General features: G+C 40.6%; 1 protein-coding gene and 1 long non-coding RNA gene across 7 annotated transcripts in view; both read left to right on the forward strand.

Annotated features, from left to right (window-relative positions):
* bahcc1b (BAH domain and coiled-coil containing 1b) overlaps positions 1 to 4,920 on the forward strand; it is a 111,234-nt gene extending 106,314 nt beyond the window's left edge. For 5 of the 6 annotated variants that reach the window (XM_077503775.1, XM_077503779.1, XM_077503776.1 and 2 more), the window contains 6 exons: positions 59 to 167; positions 235 to 369; positions 444 to 581; positions 987 to 2,380; positions 2,762 to 2,998; positions 3,147 to 4,920. In XM_077503775.1, coding sequence (XP_077359901.1) covers positions 59 to 167; positions 235 to 369; positions 444 to 581; positions 987 to 2,380; positions 2,762 to 2,998; positions 3,147 to 3,356 — 2,223 coding nt within the window. In that variant the 3' untranslated portion in view covers positions 3,357 to 4,920. The remainder of the gene's footprint in view (positions 1 to 58; positions 168 to 234; positions 370 to 443; positions 582 to 986; positions 2,381 to 2,761; positions 2,999 to 3,146) is intronic. The other variant, XM_077503778.1, reaches the window with a different exon arrangement.
* Positions 4,921 to 6,709: 1,789 nt separating this feature from the next.
* On the forward strand, positions 6,710 to 24,026 carry LOC144005474 (uncharacterized). Its single transcript, XR_013279574.1, has 3 exons — positions 6,710 to 6,854; positions 9,818 to 9,873; positions 23,941 to 24,026. It is a non-coding gene; the product is annotated as an uncharacterized LOC144005474 (long non-coding RNA).
* The last annotated feature ends 1,783 nt before the right edge of the window (positions 24,027 to 25,809 follow it).

Raw genomic sequence — 25,809 nt, forward strand, 5'->3', positions numbered from 1 at the left:
GCGGTACCGTGTGTGTGATCTTTGGACTGTATTTCTTATTTTATGTATTTCGGTCAAGGTTCTGGATGTGCGGCCCCAGACTGAGGCCATCCTGACGGCGGGGACGCGAGTTTGTGCCTACTGGAGCGAGCGCTCGCGTTGCCTTTACCCCGGTTATGTCCACAGAGGTGAGTGTGACACAAATCCCCAGAAACACCGACAAAAAAAAAAATTAAAAAAAAAATCCACACACAGTATTCGTGTGCTCTGCTGCAGGGGGCGCTGGTGAAGAGAAGGACGGGAGCGTGATGGTGGAGTTTGATGACGGGGACAGAGGGCGGATTACACTCGCCAACATCAGACTCCTGCCGCCTGGATACCAAATCTGCTGTGAGTCGAGCTCTTTGGGGTGGAAAAAGAAGGACAAAAGAGAATCCATCGTTCAACCAAAACTTCCTTGTCAGGCGCGGAACCGTCACCAGCGCTTCTGGTCACACCGGGCCGGCGATATCGACGTAGCTCGACGCAGGAGAGGAAAGACGCGCACACGGAGAAACCGGCCAATGAGGAACAAGCAGGGAAACCCCAAGAGAAGAGACCAGGTGTGTGAATTGTAAATGGTCCATACTTTGTATGTACATTCCAAACAGACAGCCACATTTCTAACTGTCAAGCAATTATATGATTCATATGAGTCAGAGAGGAGCACATTGTTGACTGTGATATATTAACAAAATTCCTTTTATGCTCTGTATAACCACATGAATCATGATTTTATGTGGTGTCTCAGTGTTTTTGTGTCAGTAAGAAACATGCGTGTCACTCATCACAATAATGCTTCAGGTAGAGACAGGTATTGGATATGTCGAAACCTACCTGGCTCTTTGGAGATAATGGTATTAAATTTCTCCGGAGCTCCTACTTCCACGATTAATCTCGGTCTGTTCCCAAGAACTGTCACGTCATATTGATTCCGACTGCTCTCTGCTGTCATCTCCTTTGCTCAGTTGGCAGGCCCAAGAAAATCCACTCAGTGCCTAAGACTGCCAGCGCAGCAACATCGGAGTCCGACTCTCGAACCAAAGGCCACGCTTCCTTGGTGAGCTGGTCGGCGGCCAGGAAGAGACCCCCGGTCGACTTCTTTCTCTTCAACGGGACTTCCCGTAAGACCCAGAAGAGATTTCGAGAGCGAGACATGGGATTGTTTCATCGCCCTGCCTCACACTCTCTTACGCCCACAACGCCCTTAAAAGGGATCTTCGGCTCCCCTTTCGCGGTTGATTCTTTTAGTAGCATTGCCAACGGCTACTCGGCCTTCGGTAGTGGCGGGAGCTCGGGATCGGCACGACATGCCAACACAGGCTCTTCCGCCGGACCACGGGAACCATCTACTTGCTCCTCAGTTGTTGCCACGGCTATGGCAGCAGGGAGCAAGAAGCCAGTTAGTGAACGAGACAGGAAACAGTTCCTGGTGAAGCTGGATCACGAAGGGGTGACCTCGCCGAAAACGAAGAATGGGAAGGCTCTACTTCGACTCGGAAATGGAAGCAAAGGAGGTAGAACCTTGTCCTCAACGGGTGCTCCGGTCCGATATATTCACCCTGCAATGCTGGTCAAGGGCGCAAAGAAGGGAGAAAGGGATCGAGAGAACCCTGGAGCCCGACCAGACTCTCTTTTGAAAGGCGACTCCCCTCTCCAGAAAGATGTTCTGTCAACCAGCCATGGGGGTCAAACCGGAGATTACGGTTTGGACTACCACAGTGATGGCCCGAGTTCTTACTCTGAACTGGATGAAGATGACGACGATGGCGGTCAAGATGCCAGGACACGAAGACGAGGCTTGGCGGCCACGTCTCATCATCGTAGCGGCCGCTTTCTCTCCCGTCTCTCAGTCAGTTTCTCCTCCTCCTCCTCCTCGTCTTCTTCCTCCGGATCCATATCCTCATCATCCCTTTGTTCCTCAGACAATGATTCCTCTTACTCGTCCGATGAGGAGTCTTCATCTGTTCTCCTGCGTCGTGCACTCCTCCAGCAGGACAAACACAGACAGAACTTGAGCTCGGAGTCCACCAACTCCAACCCTTCCACCACAGTCACGGCTCATCCTTATGTGGCCAAGGCAGGTATGGTCCACTCTGGGTCAAAGGGGAGGACAGAGGACAGGACAGAGTATATATCCAAAGGAAGTGTTGTGACTAACAATACTTCAACCAAGACCCAGTTGAAGAGGAAGGAAGTAGTTCCTAATAGTCACCATCAAGGGCAGAGTGGCCCTAAAACTTCCGTCAAAGACCCGACGGCAGCTAAAAGGCAGAGGATGTCCTCACCTGAGCCTCAAGCCAGCATTGCTCCATTACTGCCTGGACGCCAGCTGTGGAAATGGTCCGGTAACCCAACACAGGTAAGAGAATAAACCCTGCCCTACCCTAATCTGAACAGGCACATTCACTGCCATTGACTGCTATATACGTCAATGATCCATATTTACCGGTCTGCCAGTGAATGAGCTAATTGGCATCAGGATTATGAGGAGATCCTTGTAAAAAAAAAAAAAAAAAAAGTCTTCCCTTTAAGGGATCCTTAGACCCAAAAAGTTTGAGAACTCTGCCGTAGTGGTTAAGGATTCTTTGCCATAGCAGTTTTGCCTGTATAAATGATAAAGCGGGGGGAAAATAACTCTTTGGTCTAAGCATGCCTTAGTTAGCATATCTCTAAATATCAGATCAGGCCTTTTAATATCCTGACTGAAAGAGTCTTATTCTTCATTCTCTTCCACCACTAGAGGAGAGGTCTGAAGGGCAAAGCCCGCAAGCTCTTCTACAAGGCCATCGTGCGCGGCAAAGAGACGGTGCGGGTCGGCGATTGCGCCGTGTTCCTGTCGCCCGGTCGGCCTCAGCTGCCCTACGTGGGCAGAGTGGAGAGCCTGTGGGAGTCGTGGAGCTCCAGCATGGTGGTCAGGGTCAAGTGGTTCTACCACCCGGAGGAGACTCGCCTGGGGAAGCGACACTGCGACGGCAAGGTAAAGACTAGAAATTGCCTCATATCCGTACCTTTTTGAAAGTTTTCGGTTAAACACAAAGGTAATATAATTTCCTGTGGCACAATCACTTGTTTACCAAAGTTCTCAAAGGAAAACATTCATAAACCGTCACATGACTCTCTCCCAGAACGCCTTGTACCAGTCGAGCCACGAGGACGAGAACGACGTCCAGACCATCTCGCATCGCTGCCAGGTGCTCAGCCGGTCCGACTACGATCACATGATCCGCGAGCACAAGTCCGGCGCCACGGCCAACGATCTTTTCTACCTGGCCGGCACGTACGAGCCCACCACCGGCCAACTGATCGGCGTCGACGGCATGGCTATCGTGTCCTAGCATCCGCGGGTAGCGTTGACCAAAGCTATCGAGCCGACTGCTTCTGTGACGGTCCGTCGTAAAGAACGGAAGGAGCAACAGGATATATCCCAGTGGGAGAAACCCTGGCAGTACCGGGCACTTAACGCAGTCTGGTTAGTTCTTTGAAATCCTTGTAAAGTGGGAGGCATCAGTTTTCCGACTGACTAAATATCTTGCAACAAAAGAACAGGAACCACAGACCTGAGCATTTTGGAGTTCGCTAAACTGGGATCTGCTACAACCGACTCTGCTTTCTGAGACAAAGACGGACTCGAAGGAAAGTCACTGTAAGCCACACTGGTTTGGAAGTTTGTAAAATTCTTTTACTGCTTTTGATCCCCAACAGGACCAAAAACTGAAAACTCCAGAGTCATTTCGGACCGTGTGCAAGAGCCGATTGGGTTGCAAGCTAAGACGATGCCACGTTTTTAACACGCATACAAATGTTTTCCTCCTGTCAAGCCATACACATCAATACCTCTCTCGCATACTTTGTATTCAGGTGTGAGGACACATGTACAGGTAGTCGGATTGCTTTTTTTGAAACGTGTGCTTGGGAGAGTGATTGGCTTTAAATAGGCGCGTGTGTATGTATCATAATGTAAATATTATACATAGATATTGCTCCATGTTTTTTTTTTATATTTCTTTGCAGAGAAGATGCTTTTTATTTGTGATGGGGGGGAGGTCGAATTATTTTTCTTTGAATGCACTGAACATGATCACAGATGAGGTCAAAAAAGTACACCTTTGGGGGTAAATTTGTCGAAAGAGCAGCCGTTTTAAATACAATGATCACAAAGCGGCTCTTAAATAACAATTTTGCATTTCCTGTTGGAACTTTACTGGAAAAGAAACCAAGTTTCTGCTTTTCACTGATCCACAAAGAGAATCCAGTCGGTCTGGATTTCTATCTAATGTAAATATTTATCCGCCGTCTAAAAAGAAATATACCAAAGCACCTGCGAGTTTACATTTCCATCACATTACAAGATAATTTTATGAGAATGATTAAAAAAAAAAAAAGTTCAATCAAATCTGAATCCGGGACCCCTGCAATCATGGAGGTATTTGAAGTAGAGTTCCTCTCGTCTCAGTGTTGCTATGACAGCCTCGGAGAGACGTCGCAGCGACATTGTCTGCACACTGCCCAGCTGATGCACTTGAGGTCTCTATGACAACCAGAATGGCATCACGTGACTGTGAAGGACAATCAGCCGCCAATCAATGGGACAATGTTGAGAGACAAAAAAAAAAAAAGATCAAATCGCAAATGATGCTTCTTGTCACTTTTATTCCTGCTTTGCCAAAAATGTCTTTTCTTCGTTCAACATGGTCTTACCGTTTATGCAAGCCTGTGATGACTGTTGTATAGGATGTACAGGGGGGGGGAGAACACAAATGCCTTTTTTCTTTGTAGGGCTTTGACTGACTTTTGACAAAAAAATTTTAGATGTGAAACTTTTGTTAAAAAAAAAAAAAAAAAAAAAAGATAAACACTGGATCCACTTCTGATCATCCCATTTCGACAGAAGCGACAACATTGAGTTTTGTTTTCTTTTCTTTTTTTCTTTTTTTCTCCCCACTGGAACCTGCTTTGCATGGTTGAGATGGAAAATATTTCACTCATTCTTTCGGAGGTATTTCTTACATATTTCCATCTGTACAAAAAGAAAGAATATTTATCGTAATTTTATTGCCTTTTTTTGTGTTTCATTAAAAAAAAATAATAATTCTTACGAAAACAGAAAAAAAAAGCATCCGGGATGATTTATTTGGCTGCTTTTTTTTCCCATTTCTCCATGGACGTGAGCTCTGAATAGTGCCTTGTGTTCATCAATGGCGATCATTTGTCAGCTGAGGGAAAATGGACCACGGGATAAAAGCTTGCAAGTATAAGAAGGAAGAATGGCGTGGGGGGTGTCGTTTGAGAGAGGAACAAGCCATTTGAAACTGTAGCTGTAGTTGATAGATGGAAGGGTGTGGGGGGGGGGGGGGGGGGGGTGAAACAGTATCTCGCTGCGCTTTTGTGAGAGACGACCGTCAGGCTGTACAGGTGGGTCGGATCTTCACAAGAATCAAAAACGGAACACGACCATTAAATGAGCAAAGGCGAGGATATCAACTTTCACCGTGCAAAGATTTCAAACGCACTTTAAATCATCAGTAACAATTGAGACGTTTGCTCTATTGCTCCCCCTACAGGTGTGTAGTGTTATTTCAAGTCGCATTTCAAGACATAATTCAGTTTGTTTACAAATACAGTAGCTATACATTTTTTTTTTGAAGATTGCTGACACCAACTTCAAAGATTGAGAGCTATGTCGCATAGTGTTTAATTTTCAAAATGTTTTTCTGATTTTGGGGGCGTGGCTACAAGCACCCAGTGATTCACTTGGGCTTCCTTAGTTCGCATTATCATTCACACTTGTGATGTCCAGCTAACTAGCTAGCTTTGCCCGAAAATTGGACAGTCTGCTAGTGTCGACGATTTAGAGTGCCTCATTGTCCGCTATGAGTGAGTGAATACTGTTACACAAACACAGGCGGATTAACGAGGGCGGAGAGAGAAAAAAAAAAATCTGATTTGACAGCATGTGCCACTTTAGAGTGCCTCGTTGTCAGCTGCGAGTGCACGCACAACAGCAAGAAGGTCGTCAGAATTTTTCCATCTGCAAAATCACTAATTTAAAAAAAAAAAAAAAAAAAAAATTGCAGACGGTCCAATTTTCAGGCAGGGCTAGCTAGCTAGCTGGACATCACAATTGTGCTTGATAATGCGAACTAAGGAAGCCCAAGTGAATCACTGGGTGCTTGTAGACACGCCCCCAAAATCAGAAAACCATATTTTGAAAATTTAACACTATGCTACATTGCTCTCAATCTTTGAAATTGGTGTCAGCAATCTTCAAAAAATGTATAGCTACTATATATGGAAACAAACGGAATTATGTCTTGAAATGCGACTTGAATTCACGTTTTTTAAATTAAACCGGATATTAATATCATACACTCTGCAGTTTCTAAATATATCCTTGTGGCTGACCAGTTACTTCTGCACTAGTTTTTAACAAACTCGGCCAAAACTATTTTCACTCATTAGTGTTTAGAAAAAACAACATCTAGACGTTGAATCTTGAGGTGGCTTAATGTTGCACGGCTCCCGCAGAGAGGAAGGAGGCGGAGTTTTGTGAAACTTCAGGCAGTCCAAGAGGTAATAGATTTCTTCTTGCCAATATTGATTTTGTGCAACATTTTGAAATGGACCATATTTGTACATATGACTGTCATATCTGTGCCGAGTGATACATAAATATCAAAAGTTTTGACAGACCTGTATTTGTCGAATATACGTTACTGAGAGGCATTCCTTCACTTGAGTGTGTTTTATGTTCATCTTTGTGTGTGTGTTGAAGCAGGGCAGTGGGAGGAGCGTCGAGATTATCCCCAGCAGGGTGTGGACTTTTCTGGGACAAGGTGAGCCAATTTACTCGCCTTTTATTGGCGACTTCCTGTGACATATTCACACCTCTCTTTTTTTATGACACTGTAACCAAAGCCTTTGCGACACGGCTTATTGCGACATTAATGTCTGGATGGAGTATTTACCTTTGACCCCGAATTGCCGTCTGCTTGCCGTGCGCCCGCCGCATTAAGACAGCTGGACAGTGTTGTTTTAACGCCGGCTGTAAACATCCGTTTGATAGCCTCTCCTTCAACAAGCGCAGGAAATAACTCGTGACTCACCGTTTTGTTTTGTTTTTTCATTAAAAAAAACAAAACAAAACATTGCTAATGATCCTTAGCGACAGTTTAAAACCACTCGCACGTTCGCATGCCTTTGTGTTTGCTTTCCTTTTTTGTCGACCACGTTTTCGCTGTTTCGCTTGTTATTACAGAGATACGGAACACCGCAGTCAGCCAACGTGACCGCACACCCGCACGAGGTCGTCCTCGTTGGCTCCCCAATCAAGCGACACCTTGAAAACACACACACGCGTTAAGTGCAGTCCTTATCAGCAAGGTTTGCGTTGAGCTTATCTTCTCCTGACATTGTTAGACTACTTTACCCAGAATGCTGTTGGAGATAGGGGCACAATGGGAGGCCTGGAAAGGTGTGTGTGTGTGTGGGGGGGGGGGGGGGGGGGTATGAGGGCGCCCCCGGGGTTAATGAGGGAGGGCTTTTCATGCAGTCGGAGCAGGCTCATTTGTGAGTGCGTGTTCAGGTATTCGTATCTTCATGGGGCCGGAAAGTGGGTTTGCGAAGTCGCGTCACCTCGTCACAGTGTGCCCAACCTCTGAGCTTTTTATTTTATTTATTTTTTTTTTTAAAGTTAGATCACGCCTTATAGCCACACATCCAACACAAATACTACAGTACATACAAACATACAAAAAGGTCTTAAACATACTTTAAAATAATGCAAACACATTCAAAGACAAAAGCAAGATGATAAGAAAAATTAAACGACTAAAAAAATTGTCATCTCACACAATAAAAACAGGTGGGTCAAAATGGACCGATCTATTTTTGGATCAATTTGACCCAACTTTGAGTCAAAAATTGGGTCATTTTGTATAAAACAACCCAAAAGGTTTGGTCAGATTCTCTTCTTGGGTCAATTTGAACCAACTTTCTGGGTGGTTTTGCACCAAAAAAAAAATTTTTTTAAATGAAAGAAAGAAAAGAATTTGGTCTTTTTGCATGAAACAACCCAGAAAGTTGGTTTAAATCGTCTTCTTAGGTCAATTTAACCCAACTTTCTGGGTTGTTTTGCCAATAAATAAATAAATAAATACATTTTAAAAAAGTGATTTTGTATTGAGTTGAGTAAAACAACTCGTACAATGAAACATCTACTTGGGTCAAAAATTGGGTCATTTGGGATAAAACAACCCAGAAAGTTGGGTTACTTCGGTTAATTTAACTTTCTGGGTTGTTTTGCCAGAAAAAAAATAAAATAAATAAAAGTAATTTGTATAAAGCAACCCATAAGGTTGGGTCAATTCATCTACTTGGGTGAATTTGACCCAACTCTGAGTCAAAAATTGGGTCATTTTGTATAAAAACAACCCAGAAAGTTGGGTTCGATCGTCTACTTGGGTGAATCTAAACCAACTTTCTGGGTTGTTTAGCCAAAAAAAACAAAAACAAATTAAGTTGTGTCAGATTGAAAACTTTGGTCAATTTGACCCAACTTTTGGTCAAAAATGGGGTCGTTTTGCTTTTTTTTTTTTTTAAACTATGAAGTTAGGTCAGATCCTTGGGTTAATGTTACGCAACTTTGGGTTAAAAATTGGGCCATTATATATAAAACAACCCAGTAAATTGGCTCAAATTAACCCATAAAGTGGATCAGTCACTTTTTGAGCCATAATTGGGTCACTGTTCTCCCAACTGTTTTTCCGGTGCAAAATATAAACCAATAATCATGTCCAAAGGTGTACATTTTAAAATGAACGTACTGCCATTGCTTTTGTATGCGCAAAAAGCAGGATTAAAGAGAATTGAGACTTTCGATGCAATCTTTCTAATCAGTCAAAAAATTGAAATACTTCCTGTTTTCTTTTTTCTTTTTTTTTCTTTTTAATTTGCCCATCTGTTCCTGTTGCTGGACCGTAACATTCTGTACAGTACTCCCAACACCTACAAGGGTCAGATAACGAGCTGTAAGTCCATTTTGAGTCTTTCATAAGTCTTAGCCAAGTCAGTCCAGAGTCTTAAAATTGACATCTGCATTGGTTTGCTTTGTCGTGTTTTCGTTCGGGACGCCACGTTTGAGACGTCGCTCAAACAAGTCCGGAGGTTATCCGCCACGCTCGCTTGTGTCATTTTTGCGTTTATGTGTGTGCGGGACGGGAAACTGAGTGAGAGGTGAAATAGTAACGTGTGTGCGTGTCGAGTCCGGAGAAAGCGCTCCATTTGGATGCAGGCGGAACCTGTCACTGAGGTAAATAAATGGTTGCCAGCTGCTCGGAGATGCTGCACGTGTTTGCGGATCGTTTCGATGTCTGCGTTTGTGTGTGTGTGTGTGTTTTGGGCTACATTCAGGTCACCGAGAGAAGCTGTAAGAAGATCAGCTCTTTTCTCGGCATGGCCCCATCTATCGTTCATTTGAGCCCGCATCCGCTCGTCGCGAGTATCCATCTTATCTGCGCGTGTGCGTGCGTGTGTGGGACAAAAGTCAGTGTGACTCACTGGAAGTTGCGCAACGTATTCTGTGCTAACAGATGGTACACGTACATAAATCATGGCTTCTTGGCTGCGCGGAAGTCATGCGCATGTTCTTCTTCGACACGCCGACATCTTTTTTTTCACCTTGTTTTACTCCCCGGCCCATTACACACCGTTTTCGAGGGAGAAATGTGCAAGCTGTTGATCTTTTTTGTAGTGTTTGATGTATTTTATGACGCGAATGTGCTGTTGTGTTTTTTTCCAGGTTCATACTGTGCCCCTTTTCAGTCAAGTTGAGCTGATAGCTGCAGTAGTCCGGACGTATGTATGACAATTTTCATCTGATCTGGTGGCGGTGTGCTATATTCATAACTAATGATGCAGCATCCTCCATATGCATACGCCTTCATTCTTTTCCTCTATAGCTTGTACACAGCAGGGATGATTTAAATCGATGTACGTATTAACGCTGGGTGACGACTGTCTTAGATGTTACTACATGTTTTTATCATCATTTTGCACAGGACTTTTCTAGGTTCCATCTCTATATTTCATGCTGGAAAAAAATTGCAACTTGTTGGGTAGCTGTGGCTTACTTATTTTTTTATTTTTTTATTTTTTTATTTATTTTGACCCAGCAGATTGAGTTGAAGATTGGATTTGAGCTGGCTAAAGAGATGAAACACAGTTTTGTGTACTGAAGATGAAGCAAATTGAATGTAACAATTCTTAGCAAATGTTGGTGACAGCTAGATGGCTAATATTGTCCTTACACTTTCTTAAAACTGCTGGGTCAAAAATAACCCAATTTTTGGTAATAATAAATAAATAAATACATAAATAAATTGGACCAACCCTTTACTTGGGTAAATTTGACCCAACATTCTGTTTTTGTTTTTGTTTTTTTTGTAAAAAATAATAATAATAATAATAAAAATAATACTAAATAAATAAATAATTAAATAAAAAAAATTGGATCGACCCTTTTTGGGTAAATTTGACCCAACATTCTGTTTTGTTCAGTTTTTTTTGTAAAATAATAATAATAATAATAAAATAAATAAATTGGACCAACCCTCTACTTGCTTCAATTTGACCCAACGTTCTGGGTTGTTTTGTAAAAAAATAAAATAAAATAAAATAAATAATAAATAAATACATAATTAAATTGCACCAACCCTCTACTCAATTGGGTCAATTTGTCCCAACATTCTGGGTTGTTTTGTATAAATAAATAAATAAATAAATAAATAAAAGAAAAGACAAAACAAAACCTATGTTTTGTACAATTTATACAACCCCCAAAATTGAGTTGTTTCCATTTAAAACAACCCAAAGTTGGGTCAAAAGGACCCAAAGCGGGTTGGTCCCATCTTTGAACAAAATTGTGGGTTAGTTTTGACCCAGCAGTTTTACGGGTGCACACTGGATCAAATCCTCAACCCAATGCACTTTGCTATAAATAACCCAGTATTGGCTCTGTTGGCACTGGATTAGCTATTCCCCCAATTTAGGTTAATTTTGACGCAATAGTTTTATTAACAGGACAACATATTGTGCTTATCCTCATTACATCCTTATAACTGCTGGGTCAAAAATAGCCCAATTTAGGTCAAAAACTGGACCAACCCACTACTTGGGTCAACCCAACTTTGGGTTGCTTTTCATCAAAACAAAACAATTTTGGGGCTGTTTTATCCCCCCATAAAAAAAAAGAAGGGCTGTTTTGATACAAAACAACCCAAAATGTTGGGTCAGATTGACCCAAGTAGTGGGTAGGTTACTTTTTTTTTTTTTTGGCAAAATTGGTTTATTTTTGACCCATCAGTCTTTTTATTTCAGAGCAGAACTCTTCGGTAATATTTATATACTTTTACGCTTGCTGGCAAAATTCCACATAACCGATAGTGAATTCTCAACTTTCCATACTTGAATGAGCTTTGTGCACCCGAACTGAACATTGAAGCTCCCGATCACAATCGGCATGAGAGAAAAGCCGGCAGACCTTGCTTGTCTCCTGAAAGGAATCGTAATTAATGAGATTCTTCACGTTACCTGTTGACCTCCACGCATTTCAAAATCAGACTTTGCGCATATTGTACCTCCAAGGCAATTAAAAACATATTGATTGCGTTGGTGGATGTCAAGTCGCGGTTGCCGTGGTGATAAATTGCAGAAATGTAATTAGGGAACGTGTTGACGGAGGAGGCGCCTCCGTCACGTTCTCGCGGCGTGGAGACACACAAAAGAGCTTTACGGGGGGGAAATACGAGCGCTTTCCTTCAAGGTCGCGGAGGTTGCGTCATGACACCGGCTGACGGTCCATCAGCCCGACGCATTGAGACGAATGCATATCGCGTGAGACAACCTGCCGCGAACGGTTTGCATATCGAACTCTCTGAACCTTTGGAAACAAAAATGCAGTACATGACGTCGATAAATCAGCATAGAAAAGTGCGTGTGTATTCGTATGCAGTCCAGTTGACTTAATAGCGATCGAAAGGGTAACCAGAACCGGGCCAGGGTGTACTCCGCCTCTCGCCACGGATGCATAAGAAAAACATTTTTCCAACGGGCGTGTTTATGGCGGCCGGCTTCCTCCGCGTGGAACGTTTTATCGGTGATCCCATCAAGGGCGTGCGTGCGTGCGTGCGTGCGTGTGTTTATTATTTTATGATGTGCTTCTACTCCCACTGGCCATATCATTACGCACACCTGTGCAAATTATTGTCTAGATAATAAATCAGCTCAGTTTTGACATGGGAACAACTTCTCAATAAGGAAGGGAAATATTGCTATAAAATAATTTAGACTTGTGATAGTTTACACATTTCACACAACTCATCAGTTTATTTATTTATTTATTTATTTATTTATTTATTGGATGAATTTAGATTATTATTATTTTTTTTAATTGAGTCCTCATTATGTTCCTTTTGTTATTCTTTTTATCTCATTAAAATATATATATTTTTTTGCATATATATTTAACATTTTATTATCTACAATTGGTTAATTATTTAGAAGTAAAATAATTAGAAATAACATTTAAATGAGAATGGATTATTGTCTTGCTAAGATAAATTGTTTTTAACAATTTACGTCAATTTAATCAACTTTTTGTCCCCTGTTAAGCTCAACAACTTCTGCTTTTTTGCATTTTATTTTTATTATTTTATTACTCATTTATCTCAATAAATATTTGGTCAATTGATTTATTGTAAATTATTATTTTAAATGATTTTCTGCATATGCATTTCACATTTTATTATGTACAATTGGTTAATTATTTAGAAGTAAAATAATTAGAAATAACATTTAAATTAGAATGGATTATTGTCTTATATAAATTATTTTTAACAATTTAAATTATTTAAATTAAAATTATTTTTAACATAATTTATGTCAATTTAATCAACTTTTTGTCCCCTTTTAATCTTAAAAACTTCTGCTTTTTTCCATTTTATTTTTATTATTTTATTCCTCATTTATCTCAATAAATATTTGGTAAATTGATTTCTTGTAAATTATTATTTTAAATGATTTTCTGCATATACATTTCACATTTTGTTATGTACAATTGCTTAATTATTTAGAAGTAAAATAATTAGAAATAACATTTAAATTAGAATGGATTATTGTATTATATAAATTATTTTTAGCAATTTAAATTATTTAAATTTAAATTATTTTTAACATAATTTATGTCACTTTAATCAACTTTTTGTCCCCCTTTAATCTTAAAAACTTCTGCTTTTTTCCATTTTGTTTTTATTATTTTATTCCTCATTTATCTCAATAAATATTTGGTTAATTGATTTCTTGTAAATTATTATTTTAAATGATTTTCTGCATATACATTTCACATTTTGTTATGTACAATTGCTTAATTATTTAGAAGTAAAATAATTAGAAATAACATTTAAATTAGAATGGATTATTGTATTATATAAATTATTTTTAACATAATTTATGTCAATTTAATCAACTTTTTGTCCCGTTAAGCTCAACAACTTCTGCTTTTTTTCCATTTTATTTTTATTATTTTATTACTCATTTATCTCAATAAATATTTGGTTAATTGATTTCTTGTAAATTATTATTTTCAATGATTTTCTGCATATACATTTAATATTTTGTTATGTACAAGTGGTTAATTATTTAGAAGTAAAATACTTAGAAATAACATTTAAATGAGAATGGATTATTGTCTTGCTAAGAAATTATTACTTAAATTAATTATTAATTACAATTATTATTATTATTATTATTATTATTATTATTATTACTCATTTATCTAAATAATTATTTTGTTAATTGATTTATTGTAAATTATTATTTTAAATGATTTTACATATATAGTAAAATAAACAATTTTACATATGTATTAAATTAATATTAAATACATTTAGTGTATTTGATTATTGGTTTACTAAATTTAATTAAAAGAAATATCTATATATATATATATATATATATATATATATATATATATATATATATATATATATATATATATATATATATTTTTTTTTTTTTTTTTTTTTTTTTTAAAGGATTTTCAAATGATAATGAATTATTATTACACTCTTCAAATTGCTGGGCTGAAATGAACCCAAATTAAGTGAAATCATATTTTGATCCTGTACGGGGTCAAAATTGCCTGTACTGAAGCCATTTTTGTTTTGTTTTCCTGACATCAAATCATCAGCCCGTCGTTCATCAATCACACCGCGCAGCAGATCACTCATCGACCGCGGGTGCAAACGATTACGTCTCTCCATCTATGGACACGCGCTGCCTGTAAAACGCACGCACGCACGACGACGTGGAATGTGATCATAACCACTTTCAAAGTATTCCTGCTAACGCAGCAGGAGGTAGCTACACATTTTATCCCCCAACGCGGCTCCACTGTCGGTCACCGCCGTGCGTGCAGATGTACACACGCGTACAGTTGCCATGGCGACGGATCGGCAGCCATGCAGAATGAGCGCGTGGTCCCTCGGGACGTCTCCTTTGTCCATCTTTCCGTGGCTCTCCTTTAGCGATGACAAGACGTCTCCTCTCTGTCTGACTTCATCCTCCTCCTCCTCTTCCTCACTTTATTATGTCTAATGCGCGCGCTTCTCTAATTTTGCTTTCCGTTTCAACATTTTGTCTCCCCGACCTTTTCCCCTCAATTTAGCAAACGGTGTCGCCGGGTGTCACGATTCGAATCCCGGTCGAGCCGGCTGATCCGGCGGACTGGATGGAGCGTGTTGCAATAAGCCGCAGGTTGGTTGGAGACGTTTTGGAGTGGCGGCTCCTTATTATGACGGAGAGGCTGCTGAGTGCTTGCGCTCCAAAATTGAAAAGGAAAAAACAAAAAGCCCTCTGGTTGTGGTTGTACTAAATATGATGCCTTCATTTTCCCGTGAGTCACCATGCAGCACTCGGCATGTTTGGGCCGGACAACACCTTGCGCCATCTGGGCTCTTTCGTGGAGGCGTTTTGCTCACGTAAAAAAATGGAAGACCACATTACAGTATTTTCTGTATCAGTGGCAGAACATCGATTCGGTTCCTGGCCGTTTACTGGGGACGCAGCAAAAACATCAAACAATACGGTTTTCTCGTCAAACTTGCCTTGGTTTGGCCAACCAATTGGAGGACAGAAAAAATGCTGATGTCATTGTGGGCCAGCAAATTGGCCAAGTGAAGAGAATTTGACAGAAAAAAGAAACATTCAGTGGATATATTTATATATTCATAATAACACTGGTTAACTATGTTTTTGAAATATTTTTGTGGCAAAGGATGTTAAAATATTACATACAGTGGATATAAAAAGTCTGCACACCCCTACTCAAATTTGTAATATGCGAGATGAGACCAAAATAAATACCTAATAATTAAAAGATCTTTTTGAGAGGGGAAGTAAAAATAAATAAATAACCAACACTAATGATGTTGCATAAGTCTACACACCCTCTAATAAGTTCGCATATTCCACATTCAAACTTATCTTAAATAGAAGTCAGCATACACGTGCCACCATTTTAAGTGCCTCGGATTAAACCTAAATAAAGTTTAGATCGGTGGTTTCCAAACTACGGCCTGGGGGCCATTTGTGGCCCGCCGTCCATTTTTCAGTGGCCCGCACCATATGCTAAAAGTGGCATTTGACTCAAATAAAATAAACAAAACAAAAATGTTCGCTCCCATGGTGTTTTTTAAATATTGTGCACAAGTAATACACATTAAAAAAAAATAATAATAATAATAATAATACTTATAAAACTAAACTAAAACTAAGCATTTTATAAAGAACTAAACTAATAAAAACTAACAGATTTTCTATATGTGGCCCTCAAATGAAAAAGTTTGGACACCCCTGGTTTAGATGTTTTAGTAGACTTTTTTTTTTTTTTTTTTTTTTGGTCATGTCATACTAATGTCTTACCAATAAACCAGAATCAGAGTGCACTTTATTGGGCAAGTATGTAAAAACACACAAGGAATTTGTCTTCGCAGTCACAAACAGTCTGAGAAACACAAAAAAATAAATAAAATGACAATGACGACCAGAGGGTGACAGAACGAGAAGCCTGGCGGTTCGCTAATTAGCGCCCTGAGTTTCGTTATCAAAAAAAAAGAACAAAAACATGAGGAAGGACGGAGGGAAAAACAACTAAAAATACTGAAGTTGAATTAACATGGGCAGATTTAAGTCAAGTCAAGTTTTAACTTTCAATTCAAGTTAAAATTTCCAGTTTTTTTTTTTTTTTTTTTTTTTTAAGAGCAAATTTTCCTGTTCTAATGGTGAATCATTTTTAGTCAAATTAAGTAATATGTTTCTCATTTAGCCCAGTTTTATAGTGTATATTATATGACGCCTAATGGAGTATCCCATGAGTGTATGTTGCACAAGATTGTTACCTTTGTGTTTATTTCATACAAGACCTCCTCTCAGCTCTGTTGCTCAAGCCTCTTAAAAAATAAAAAAAAATAAAAACTGCAAAGTTGCAGAATGTTTCAATCACTCCCCACTGTAAAATGTTACAAATTTTGCAGATGGGAGACGCGAATCGGGGGGAAATGTTAAGACAACATCCTCTGCTTTTAGCTTGCGCCGATGCCCTTCCACCCAGTGACTGATCACCCGCACCACATGACCCCTAATAAATAATGGTGCAACTCCACACCTCCCGTTTATTGTGTGTAAGTTTACGTGTGCGCGTGTGTCGGCGGCCTCCCCCTCCCCCTCCGCACGTCCCTTTTGGCATGTGGAACATTTTTTGCGCGGCTGTTTTTACAAGCCCGGCGTTGAGCTGTCCGTCAGACGGCAGAAAAATAAAAAAAAATAAAAATAAACACGGCGTATCATGCGAAGAAGCGCTCAGATACGCTCTCTTTACAGCCTTTCCTTAGACACCAGTCGTCTCTTTTTACACATCTTCCTCATCCATCTTTCTCACCATCGTTTATCTTCTTCTCAATCTCTCCCTAAATATCCCCCTCTGCTCAGATACTCTCCGTGTTTGTTATAAAGCGGGCAACTGCTGACTGGTTGAGTCGTGATACGGCCGACCTCAACTTGTCTCACCGCCTTAGATTTGCACTTATACATGTGAAATACAACTTGGAATGTGGCGTGACGTCATGAGCAGAGGCGACGTGGGGGGGGGGCTTGCGTCAGACGTTGGTCGCCAATTTTGGGACTTGGGGCTTGTTTGGCTAAATCTTATGAAACAATCGACTTGTGTGGTTTGGGTTGAGACACTCCTTGGCTTAAAGTTGAAGTACATGACTTGACAAGTCTTGTCTGTTTACACTTGAAAGCATGTGTTTTGTTGAATTCCATGCGTGTTGTTTTTGTTTGAAATGAAAGTGTTTTGTTTGCGTAGTGCGCACACACCGAGCTAGCAATCCAGCAGTATGCTAGGCTGTGGCGTGAATATGCCACCTCATCAAAACTTAGCACAAATACCAAAGATATTTTCATTTCATTGTTTTTGTTGTTGTTGTTGTTTTTAAATAAAATCAAATCTGAAAGGCAGCACACCTATGACAGCTATCCGTTAGTACAGAGTTAGCAAGGGCATGTTAGCTAAGTTAGCGCCACAATTTAGCTCACAACATGAACTGAGCTTCATGTTCTTTATGTTTAATCTTAATAAAGTAGACAATGATGATATTTGATGTTATTTGCTTGGTGTAAATGTTAGTCAAATTCAGTCATCAGTCATGTGGCCCTGTTAACGCTAATATTAACCTCATTTTAAGCTAGCGATATGAGGCTAACACCAATTCTCATCCACAACTAGCTAAATCTTCATACTCTCACCCACGTAGATATATGATGGCTAGTTTTCTGGACATTTTGGCGGCCGAGTAGCAGAATTGTGAGTCAAAAGTCCTCTGTAAATTCGAAGACGAGTTGCCAAAAAAACATGATTAGCAATTAGTCAACTTCAAGCATCAAATATTGATGTGGGATAGTAAAATCAACTAGTGGATCCACCCACTTATGAATGAGCAAAATCGTATGGTATTATTTGATGTATGACTTTCTCGACCCACGTATTGCCTTGACTCAACTTTTTTGATTTACGTTTTCACAGTAGCTTGAAACTGAAGGTTAAGACTTGAAAGTGTCTTCTGACTTGCACGCGGGACTTCCTCGGTCCTCTGGTGATTAGTGTTTGCAGTTAGACCGTGTTTATTACATCGGACCGAAATGATCTTTTGATATTGAATATTGCGGGGAGAGTGAAGCTGCGTTGCAACCTTAGATATCTGCAGTGCCACCAGGTTGTCTCGGTGATGAGTGACTGCGATGACCTCTGAGGTTTTTTTTCCACCCTGAAAAGCGTTGAGAGGGAACCTGAACGTCTCTCTCTCTCTCTCTCTCGAGAGAGAGAGACGTGCAAATAAAGAAGTGGCGCCACCGGGGAAGGAAAAGCGCGGAGCGTTCCAACATCCCAAACAGCCCGGCGCTTCGAAATACATGAGATATAAACGGCTTTATTGATGGGCTCCAATAACCTTGTGAAGGCATGCCGACAGCTACGTGAACTCCAATCATGCCAAGCTTCAAACAGATACTATTATGTCCGGTCCAAAAAGTAACCGGCCAATCACACAGGCGGCAATTTCATTCAAGCTTTAGAAATTTGTGTAAATCGATAAGAAGTTTTAGTGGAACTACCACCAGTAGGGGGTGCTAATTCGCAATTACTTTTGATCCTCACTGCCTCACTTAGCCTAGTGCAAGCAGACTGTAACCATGAAAGATGAAAAAAATACAGCGCTAAAATTCAACGGGTCCTCCTTGGCTTGTTAACTAAATAAATGACCCAACAAACGCTTATCAAATCGTAAGTTGCCGCGTTTTATGCCTGACAGAGGAAATAACGGATCCCCTTGTCGCATGTTCTACTTTGCATATTTCCCAGCGGTTTCCAGAATATTTCCAAGGTAATATAACCTGATTTGTACACGCTGTAGTGTCGACGCGTACGCCGTCCATCAGTGGCGTCGAGCCAGCCTTCCAAAAACACTCTTTAGTCCGCACCGTGTGTACGTGTGTGTCACCGGCAGAGAGTGCGTTACCTGCGGAGGAAACACAAAAGGTGGGAGACAAAAGCTAAAAGGAAGAAAAGCATCACAGGGGCCTTGATGGAGGGGAAAACATCGATGGATGGGATCGAGGCAGCGAGAACTCCGCTGGGGGAAAAGATGGAGGCTTGAGCGGGAAGAGGGAAAAAGACTAAGTGAGATTATTTTGCAGAGGTCGAAGACAATGGGAGAAGGATTCGGTGAAAGCCACAAAGAGAAGGCCGCAAAGGAATCGTTCTCTTAGATGTGCTGCACTCAGAAAGCTCTTCAGCTTTCCTTTGAGGGCGGACATAAAGGATGGACTTCCATTTGTCATTAATTAGTCGGTCTAATTGACACCTTCTTTGTACATGCTTATGCATAGAGGGTGTGCAAGATGGCGGCGTGGCGAAATGATGCACCAAAAGTATTGAGACACCTTGGGTTGATATTGTTATCATTATCAATGAATGAAATGATCTCTTTTGTAGTCACTAAAATGCCCCAAAATATGTCCCGCATTTCAGATGTCACTTTTCAATTCCACAGTACTGTGTTCAAAATGAGTCTTGTGGGAAAGCGTGATAACCATACTGCATGGAAACAACCAAGCTTGGGTAAAAGTAACCCAGTCCGCTCAAAATCCAATCATGGGCCAAAATAATGAACCCAAAACTGGGTCAAAGTAAATCAATCTGCTCAAAATCGAATCTTCAACCCAATCTGTAGGTCCAAATTAGATAACCCAACCTTGGGTAAAAGTAACCCAATCACATAAAATCCAATCGTGAGCCAACATAATGAATCCAACCTTGCTTGGGTATAAGTGACCCAATCTACTCAAAGTCCAATCTTCAACCCAATCAGCCGGACCAAAATAATTCACCCAACCTTGGGTACAAGTCAATCAATCTGCTGAAAACCTTCAACCCGTTCTAATGGGCCAAAAATAATAAATCCAACCGTGGGTAAAATTAAGCCAGCTGCTCAAAATTCAATAATCGACTCAAACTGTAGAAGCAAAAAAATAATGAACCCAACCAATCTTTGAACCATTCTGATGAGCCAAAAAATAACTATCCCAACCTTGGGTAAATGTAAGGCCGTTTGTTCAAAAATCTCGTTTTCAGCCCAGTGTGCAGGGCTCAAAAATAATTCACCAATCTTGAGTAAAAGGAACCCAAGCCACGAAAAATCCCGTCTTCCTCCCAATCAGCTGGACCAAAAATAATGAACCCAACCTTGGGTCAAAGTAGCCCAATCTGCTCCAAATCCAGAGCTATGCATTGAGTTGGTTAGGTAAACAACCCATCATATTTAATGTGTAGATTTGAGAACTTTAAGTTAAAAAAATACTTTTGTACATTTCAGAGTGTACTTTTTTTTATTTTACTTATAAGTAATGGACTTTAACTCATTTACTCCCAATAACGTATAAATACGTTTTTTTAAATGCTCTAAGTGTCCCAAAGACGTATTTATACGTTTTTGTTTTTTTGTTTTTTTTATGCTAGAGCATACAGAAGGCTTTGATGCAGCCTCTCAACTGCAACGAACGGTTGCAGAAATGGTAGTTATTACACAAACGGCCAGCAGGTGGCACCATCTAGAAAAAAAAGCTAAAGTACTTACAATTTTGAAGAGATTTGTGAAAACTGATGAAACTTAGCTCTAATTGCTGCAAAACGGAAACAGATAGAAACATACTTTTTTTTTCCTGATGAAAGAAGAGACTTTAATCTTTCTTTTGATAGCTTCCATGCTTTTATCGCAATAGAACACAATATTCTGTGGGCCTCGCAAACTCAGTCAAAATCCAGTAAAACAGAGAGTGAACGGGATTGCGAAATGTGAAAATGGTGGCGAGTGAATGAGTTAACCAGTATAGTATCTGGTTTTACCTGTTTTGAATCTGCATCAATTAGATCTACATTGGAAGGAGAATTAGCAGTGTTCTCCCGTTGCCTTGATTGAGTAATTATTCAAATGCTCACAATAATCCTGTTTTATTTTTAATTTCATCCCCCTTTAATATGCCAGTAATATGAATGACTTGGTCACGAAAATAGCAGGCGATGCACCCTTTTTGTAATTGCGCCTCATTAGCCTTCGCCTTCCGCTCACGCCAGACGACCCCATAGGTGGAGTGCCACTCACCACAAAGTCATCAACCAATCAGAGGGTGGCATTTGTCGCTCAAGGGTCGGGTGGGGGGGGTGGCCCGCGTTAATGATAACTGTAATCCCGGAGATCTCCCAGATAGCTCGTTTATTTCATTTAAAAGCCAAATTACAAAAGCCGAATGCGGCGGAGGCCGCGTGATTGAGTTGACGTGTCGCGGCGTTATTAAGCAAAGGACTCGGCGTGCAATTAATGCGGCATCACAGCGTCCGCGCGGGAATGAATGGCATCGACACAACAGAGCGCTGCTCATTACTCCCGTGTAGGTCGGCTCTCCGTGGTCGAGGAGGTGCGACGGGGGTTCACTCACACAGCTTCAGCTGTGGAAGCCTGATGAGGGACACCTCCTTTTATCTTTGCTACAAACACGCACATTCTCTCTCCGTCTGTCTCACACACACAAACGCGCAAGATTGGGAATATCTTGATTAGGAGGCTTAGGTGGTCCTGGGGAAATACACTCGTCTCTCGCTAACCCCGCCCTCCCCCGTTCTCGTCTCTCTGGCATGTTGTTATCTCCGGGGTCCAAATGTTTGGAGATATCTTCACACACACCTGATGGCAAACAACCTCAGTTTTCTCCCCCCCCACCTCGCATGTCCTTTTTTCTCACAGCCTTGACCGGACCCACGGCATGTTTACAAAGAGCAGCCCCCCCCTGACATGCTGTTTAGTCCCCTGTTAGTCAAAAGGCAAAAACGGGCGGAGAAAAAAAAAAAAAAAAAAAAGTAGATGCCTTCTTCCTCAAATCCCTTTTCTGGAAAATTGGATTTTGTACCATTTGAGTAAGCACATTTGCATTTTGTAAAGATAATGAATATTTCCTCCATTTTCTTCCCTTCCTTGTTGCCGCCATATTTATTCACGGCACCTATGTGGGATAATTAAATTAATCTCTTTAAGCTCAATCAAAGGCATCAATAAGAAGCGGCGCGAGATGCGCCGTCCTGCTGAGAAAAGTGACAAGCTGCCTCATAATGACGAAGTGTATGTTTGCGCAACGGCTGAATGATAAACGGCCGGGGGAGGAGCCCGAGTCGGCTATTTACAAGGCCGCGATGTGTGCAAAAGGGGAGTGAGGTGAAGGTGGGTTGTTTTATTGACAATGTCGATTATAATTTCAAATCTTAAATATCCAAAGCCCCAACCTATGCGTTTGGAATGACAATGCGGGCGGCTCTTTGTCGCGACGTCGTTCCGTTCGTCCGCCTCAGGTGGGGGAGGAGACGGCGACAATAGATTTCCATCGGCGAATGCGGTGAACAAAAGGCCTCCTATGGCTCATATTTTCAATCAGTTTCACTTGTGACTAAATAGGAGGTTGACTACACGTGGATGGCTTTTGAAGCGGTTGAAGAAGAAAGCGAAACCTCCCTAAACACTCGCCAAAGAAACAAAAGTGCAGAAAGCGGTTTCAGCATTCTTTACACATCCTTGAGGCACTTTGTCCTTACTAGTAAGACAATTCATCTACTATTGAGGACAACGAACGTATGCTAGAATGTGGACTTTGGGCTGGATATCAAATGTGATTATTAGTTTAGCCAGCTAATGAGAATTATATTAAACTATGAAGCAATCATTTTAGCCAGTGTATCAACGCTTTTGTCGTTACTTCACTGTTGGCATTCGACGCCATCGTAGCACGAAGGGAGTTTGCAAACTCAGGCGCTAGACCAGAGAAACAAACCCCTACAGGTTAGCTTAGCGCTAGCTAGCTAGCTAGCTGGCACAACAGAACACAGGTGGATTGAACTTTAGCAAAAGCGGATACGGTGAAGCTGGAGGTTAAAGTTATTTTAAACTAAAAAGGAAAAACTCCGTAGGTTGACATGGTTATCAAATGTGATTATTAGTTTAGCCAGCTAATGAGCATTTATTAAACTATTAAACAATCAGTCTAGGTAGCGTATGAACACTTTTGTAGTTACTTCACTACAGCAAAGGGAGACCAGAGAGAGGTTAGCTTAGCGCTAGCTAGCTGGTACAACAGAACACAGATTTCAGTTTTACCAAAAGCATAAAACAAACAAATAAGGCCTCCTGGAGGTTAAAGAAAGTTATTTTAAACTGAAAAGGAAAACTTTTCATTGGTTGATAAGCTGTGTTAGCGTGTTTGGCTGCATACAGTCTTACACTTTGATGTGTTTTCAAAAAAGTGAACATTGAGGCTTGGTAAAGTGCTTTGGACAACATTTTGTGTCGATAAAGCGCTAAATAACTGCAGTGCATTTAACATTGCTGCATGATCAAATTGGAATTTACATTTTTTTTTGGACTATGACATTTTTCACCAAAAGTGCAAAATGGTAGCAAGCTAGCAACACATTCAAGTGGATTTGGGACCTGCTAGCTAAACTGAATCAAATGTGTTAAATGTCTTAAATCACGCTGAATTGTCTCGCTAGTCAGGACAAAGAGGCTACTTGACTTCAAGCTGGTTATCAAGAATTCCAAATAAATGCTGAAATCGCTTTCCATACAACTGAAGGAAAACAAAAAGAGACTCTTCCTTGAATATACAGTCAGCACGATGACGGCTGGATGTGTCAAAGTGTATCCAAGCATACGAAACAGTAGCTTGTCGCCTCCTGAAATGACTTCTAATTGTGGTTTTCTATTACAGGCGTTTGCGGGCTGTTTTGACCACAGTACCACCCGTGTTTGACTTATTTTCAGGGCTTTTTCCAGATGAGAGGGGGAAAAAATGGTAACGTGATACTTTTTGGTCTGCATTGAACACGCATGTAATTTTGTATCGGCTTCAAATTAAATAGTTGGGATTTAACCAACATTTTCGGAAAATACACACAGCGTGTCCTTAAAGTCTCTTTACGTGTTTGCTGCAACAGGAAATGAATCGAGAAATGTGTGGAAACAATTACAAAATCATTGCATAAATGACCTTGGGCCCGAGTTTGACATCAACATGATTGCAGCTATGAACCGTCTTGATCATTCTGCTGAAATTCCTGCAGTGGAAACGCGATGACGGACATGAGTACACCCGCGGCACCTTCTTTATCGCTCTCATTCACACGCACGCCTCGGATCTGCTTGACTGGGCTCAGTTCAGCACGTAATGAGTTGGACTATGCGCTTTTTTTTATTTCTCTTCGTCCCCCGAATGTTGACTCATGCTCAGCTGCCTGGCGCACGAGTGTGCTAACAAAATTCTTCTTCTTTATATTGACAATAACTGTTGATGAGGCGTGATCAGTGACTGTAACCGAAAACTATTGCGGACGTGTTTAAAAATGAGCTGGAGGAGGAGACGCTCAATTTTTCAACTGACTGGCCGTCGACAGCCAGGCGCTGCTTGTGCAAATACACGAATGCAAGCGTGCAGTATGTGCACGTCTCGCGCACGCTCATACTGAAATTTAAGTTACTGATTAGAATGTAGCGTGACGACACGTATAACCTCATCCTTCATTGTTGTTTAGCTAAACAAATAAAAGAAGTCATTTCATCGGTGTCATTCTCCCACAAAAAAAAAACAATAGCATGAACACACAGGTATCGCCCGTGTGTGTTTGAGACCCGAGTGGTCCCAAGTAATTGAAAACAGGACTGTATAATGTGCAAAAATGACAGCTTTGAAAGATTGTGTGAAGTCAAACATTAAAACAATTAAGCGTCTGAGCGTTGGAGTATGTCACTGTCTTAATAATCATCTGTAAAATGACAGGAGACTGTGAGTCAGCAAGGCCTTAAAATTTATATTCACAACCTAAATTCTAATATTTGTTCCATGAAATTCTATGAATTTATTCACAACTGTCTGTTCGCTTTGTTTTTTAGGTTTTGTATTGCCTGCACTGCTTCCAGTACACGTGAGCAGAGGCGAGACTTCTTTTTTTTTTTTTTTTTTTTTTGTCCAATCAGATTTCAGCATCCGTGTTGCCATGTCAATCTATTCTGGGTATGTAGACTCAGTTGTTAACTTGTTGCTGATGTTTTGGATTTCAATGTTTTCTGTTTTTGTCATTTTATTACATGAATATTGATTTTGAGCTGCTCCAGATGATGTACAATGTATATAAAAAGTCTATACACCCCTTTTCAAATACCAAATTTTTATAATATAAATAAAGAAATAAATCATTTGAAAACTTTTGCCACCTATTAACTCATTCACTGTCAGCCATTTTCACTGAAGCAACTGCCTTCGCTCCCGGCTGTTTTACTGGATTTTGTCTGATGTTGCAAATCCCACAGATATTGTGTTCTATTGTTATAAAAACATGGAACCTACCAAAAGAAAGATTAGAGTTTCTTCTTTCGTCAAGGAAAAAAAAAAAGTATGTATCTATCTGTTTCCGTTTTGCAGCAATTAGCATTAGAATATAGCTAAGTTTCATCATTATTCACAAATCTGCTTAGAACTGTGGGGAAATCAGCTTGCTTTAACATGGCCCTGGTTGATCTCTTATACTCTGCCGCCACCTGCTGGCCGTTTTTGTAATAACTACCATTGCTTCAACCGTTCTCT

This window comes from Festucalex cinctus, chromosome 17, assembly GCF_051991245.1.
Source record: "Festucalex cinctus isolate MCC-2025b chromosome 17, RoL_Fcin_1.0, whole genome shotgun sequence".
NCBI lineage: Eukaryota > Metazoa > Chordata > Actinopteri > Syngnathiformes > Syngnathidae > Festucalex > Festucalex cinctus.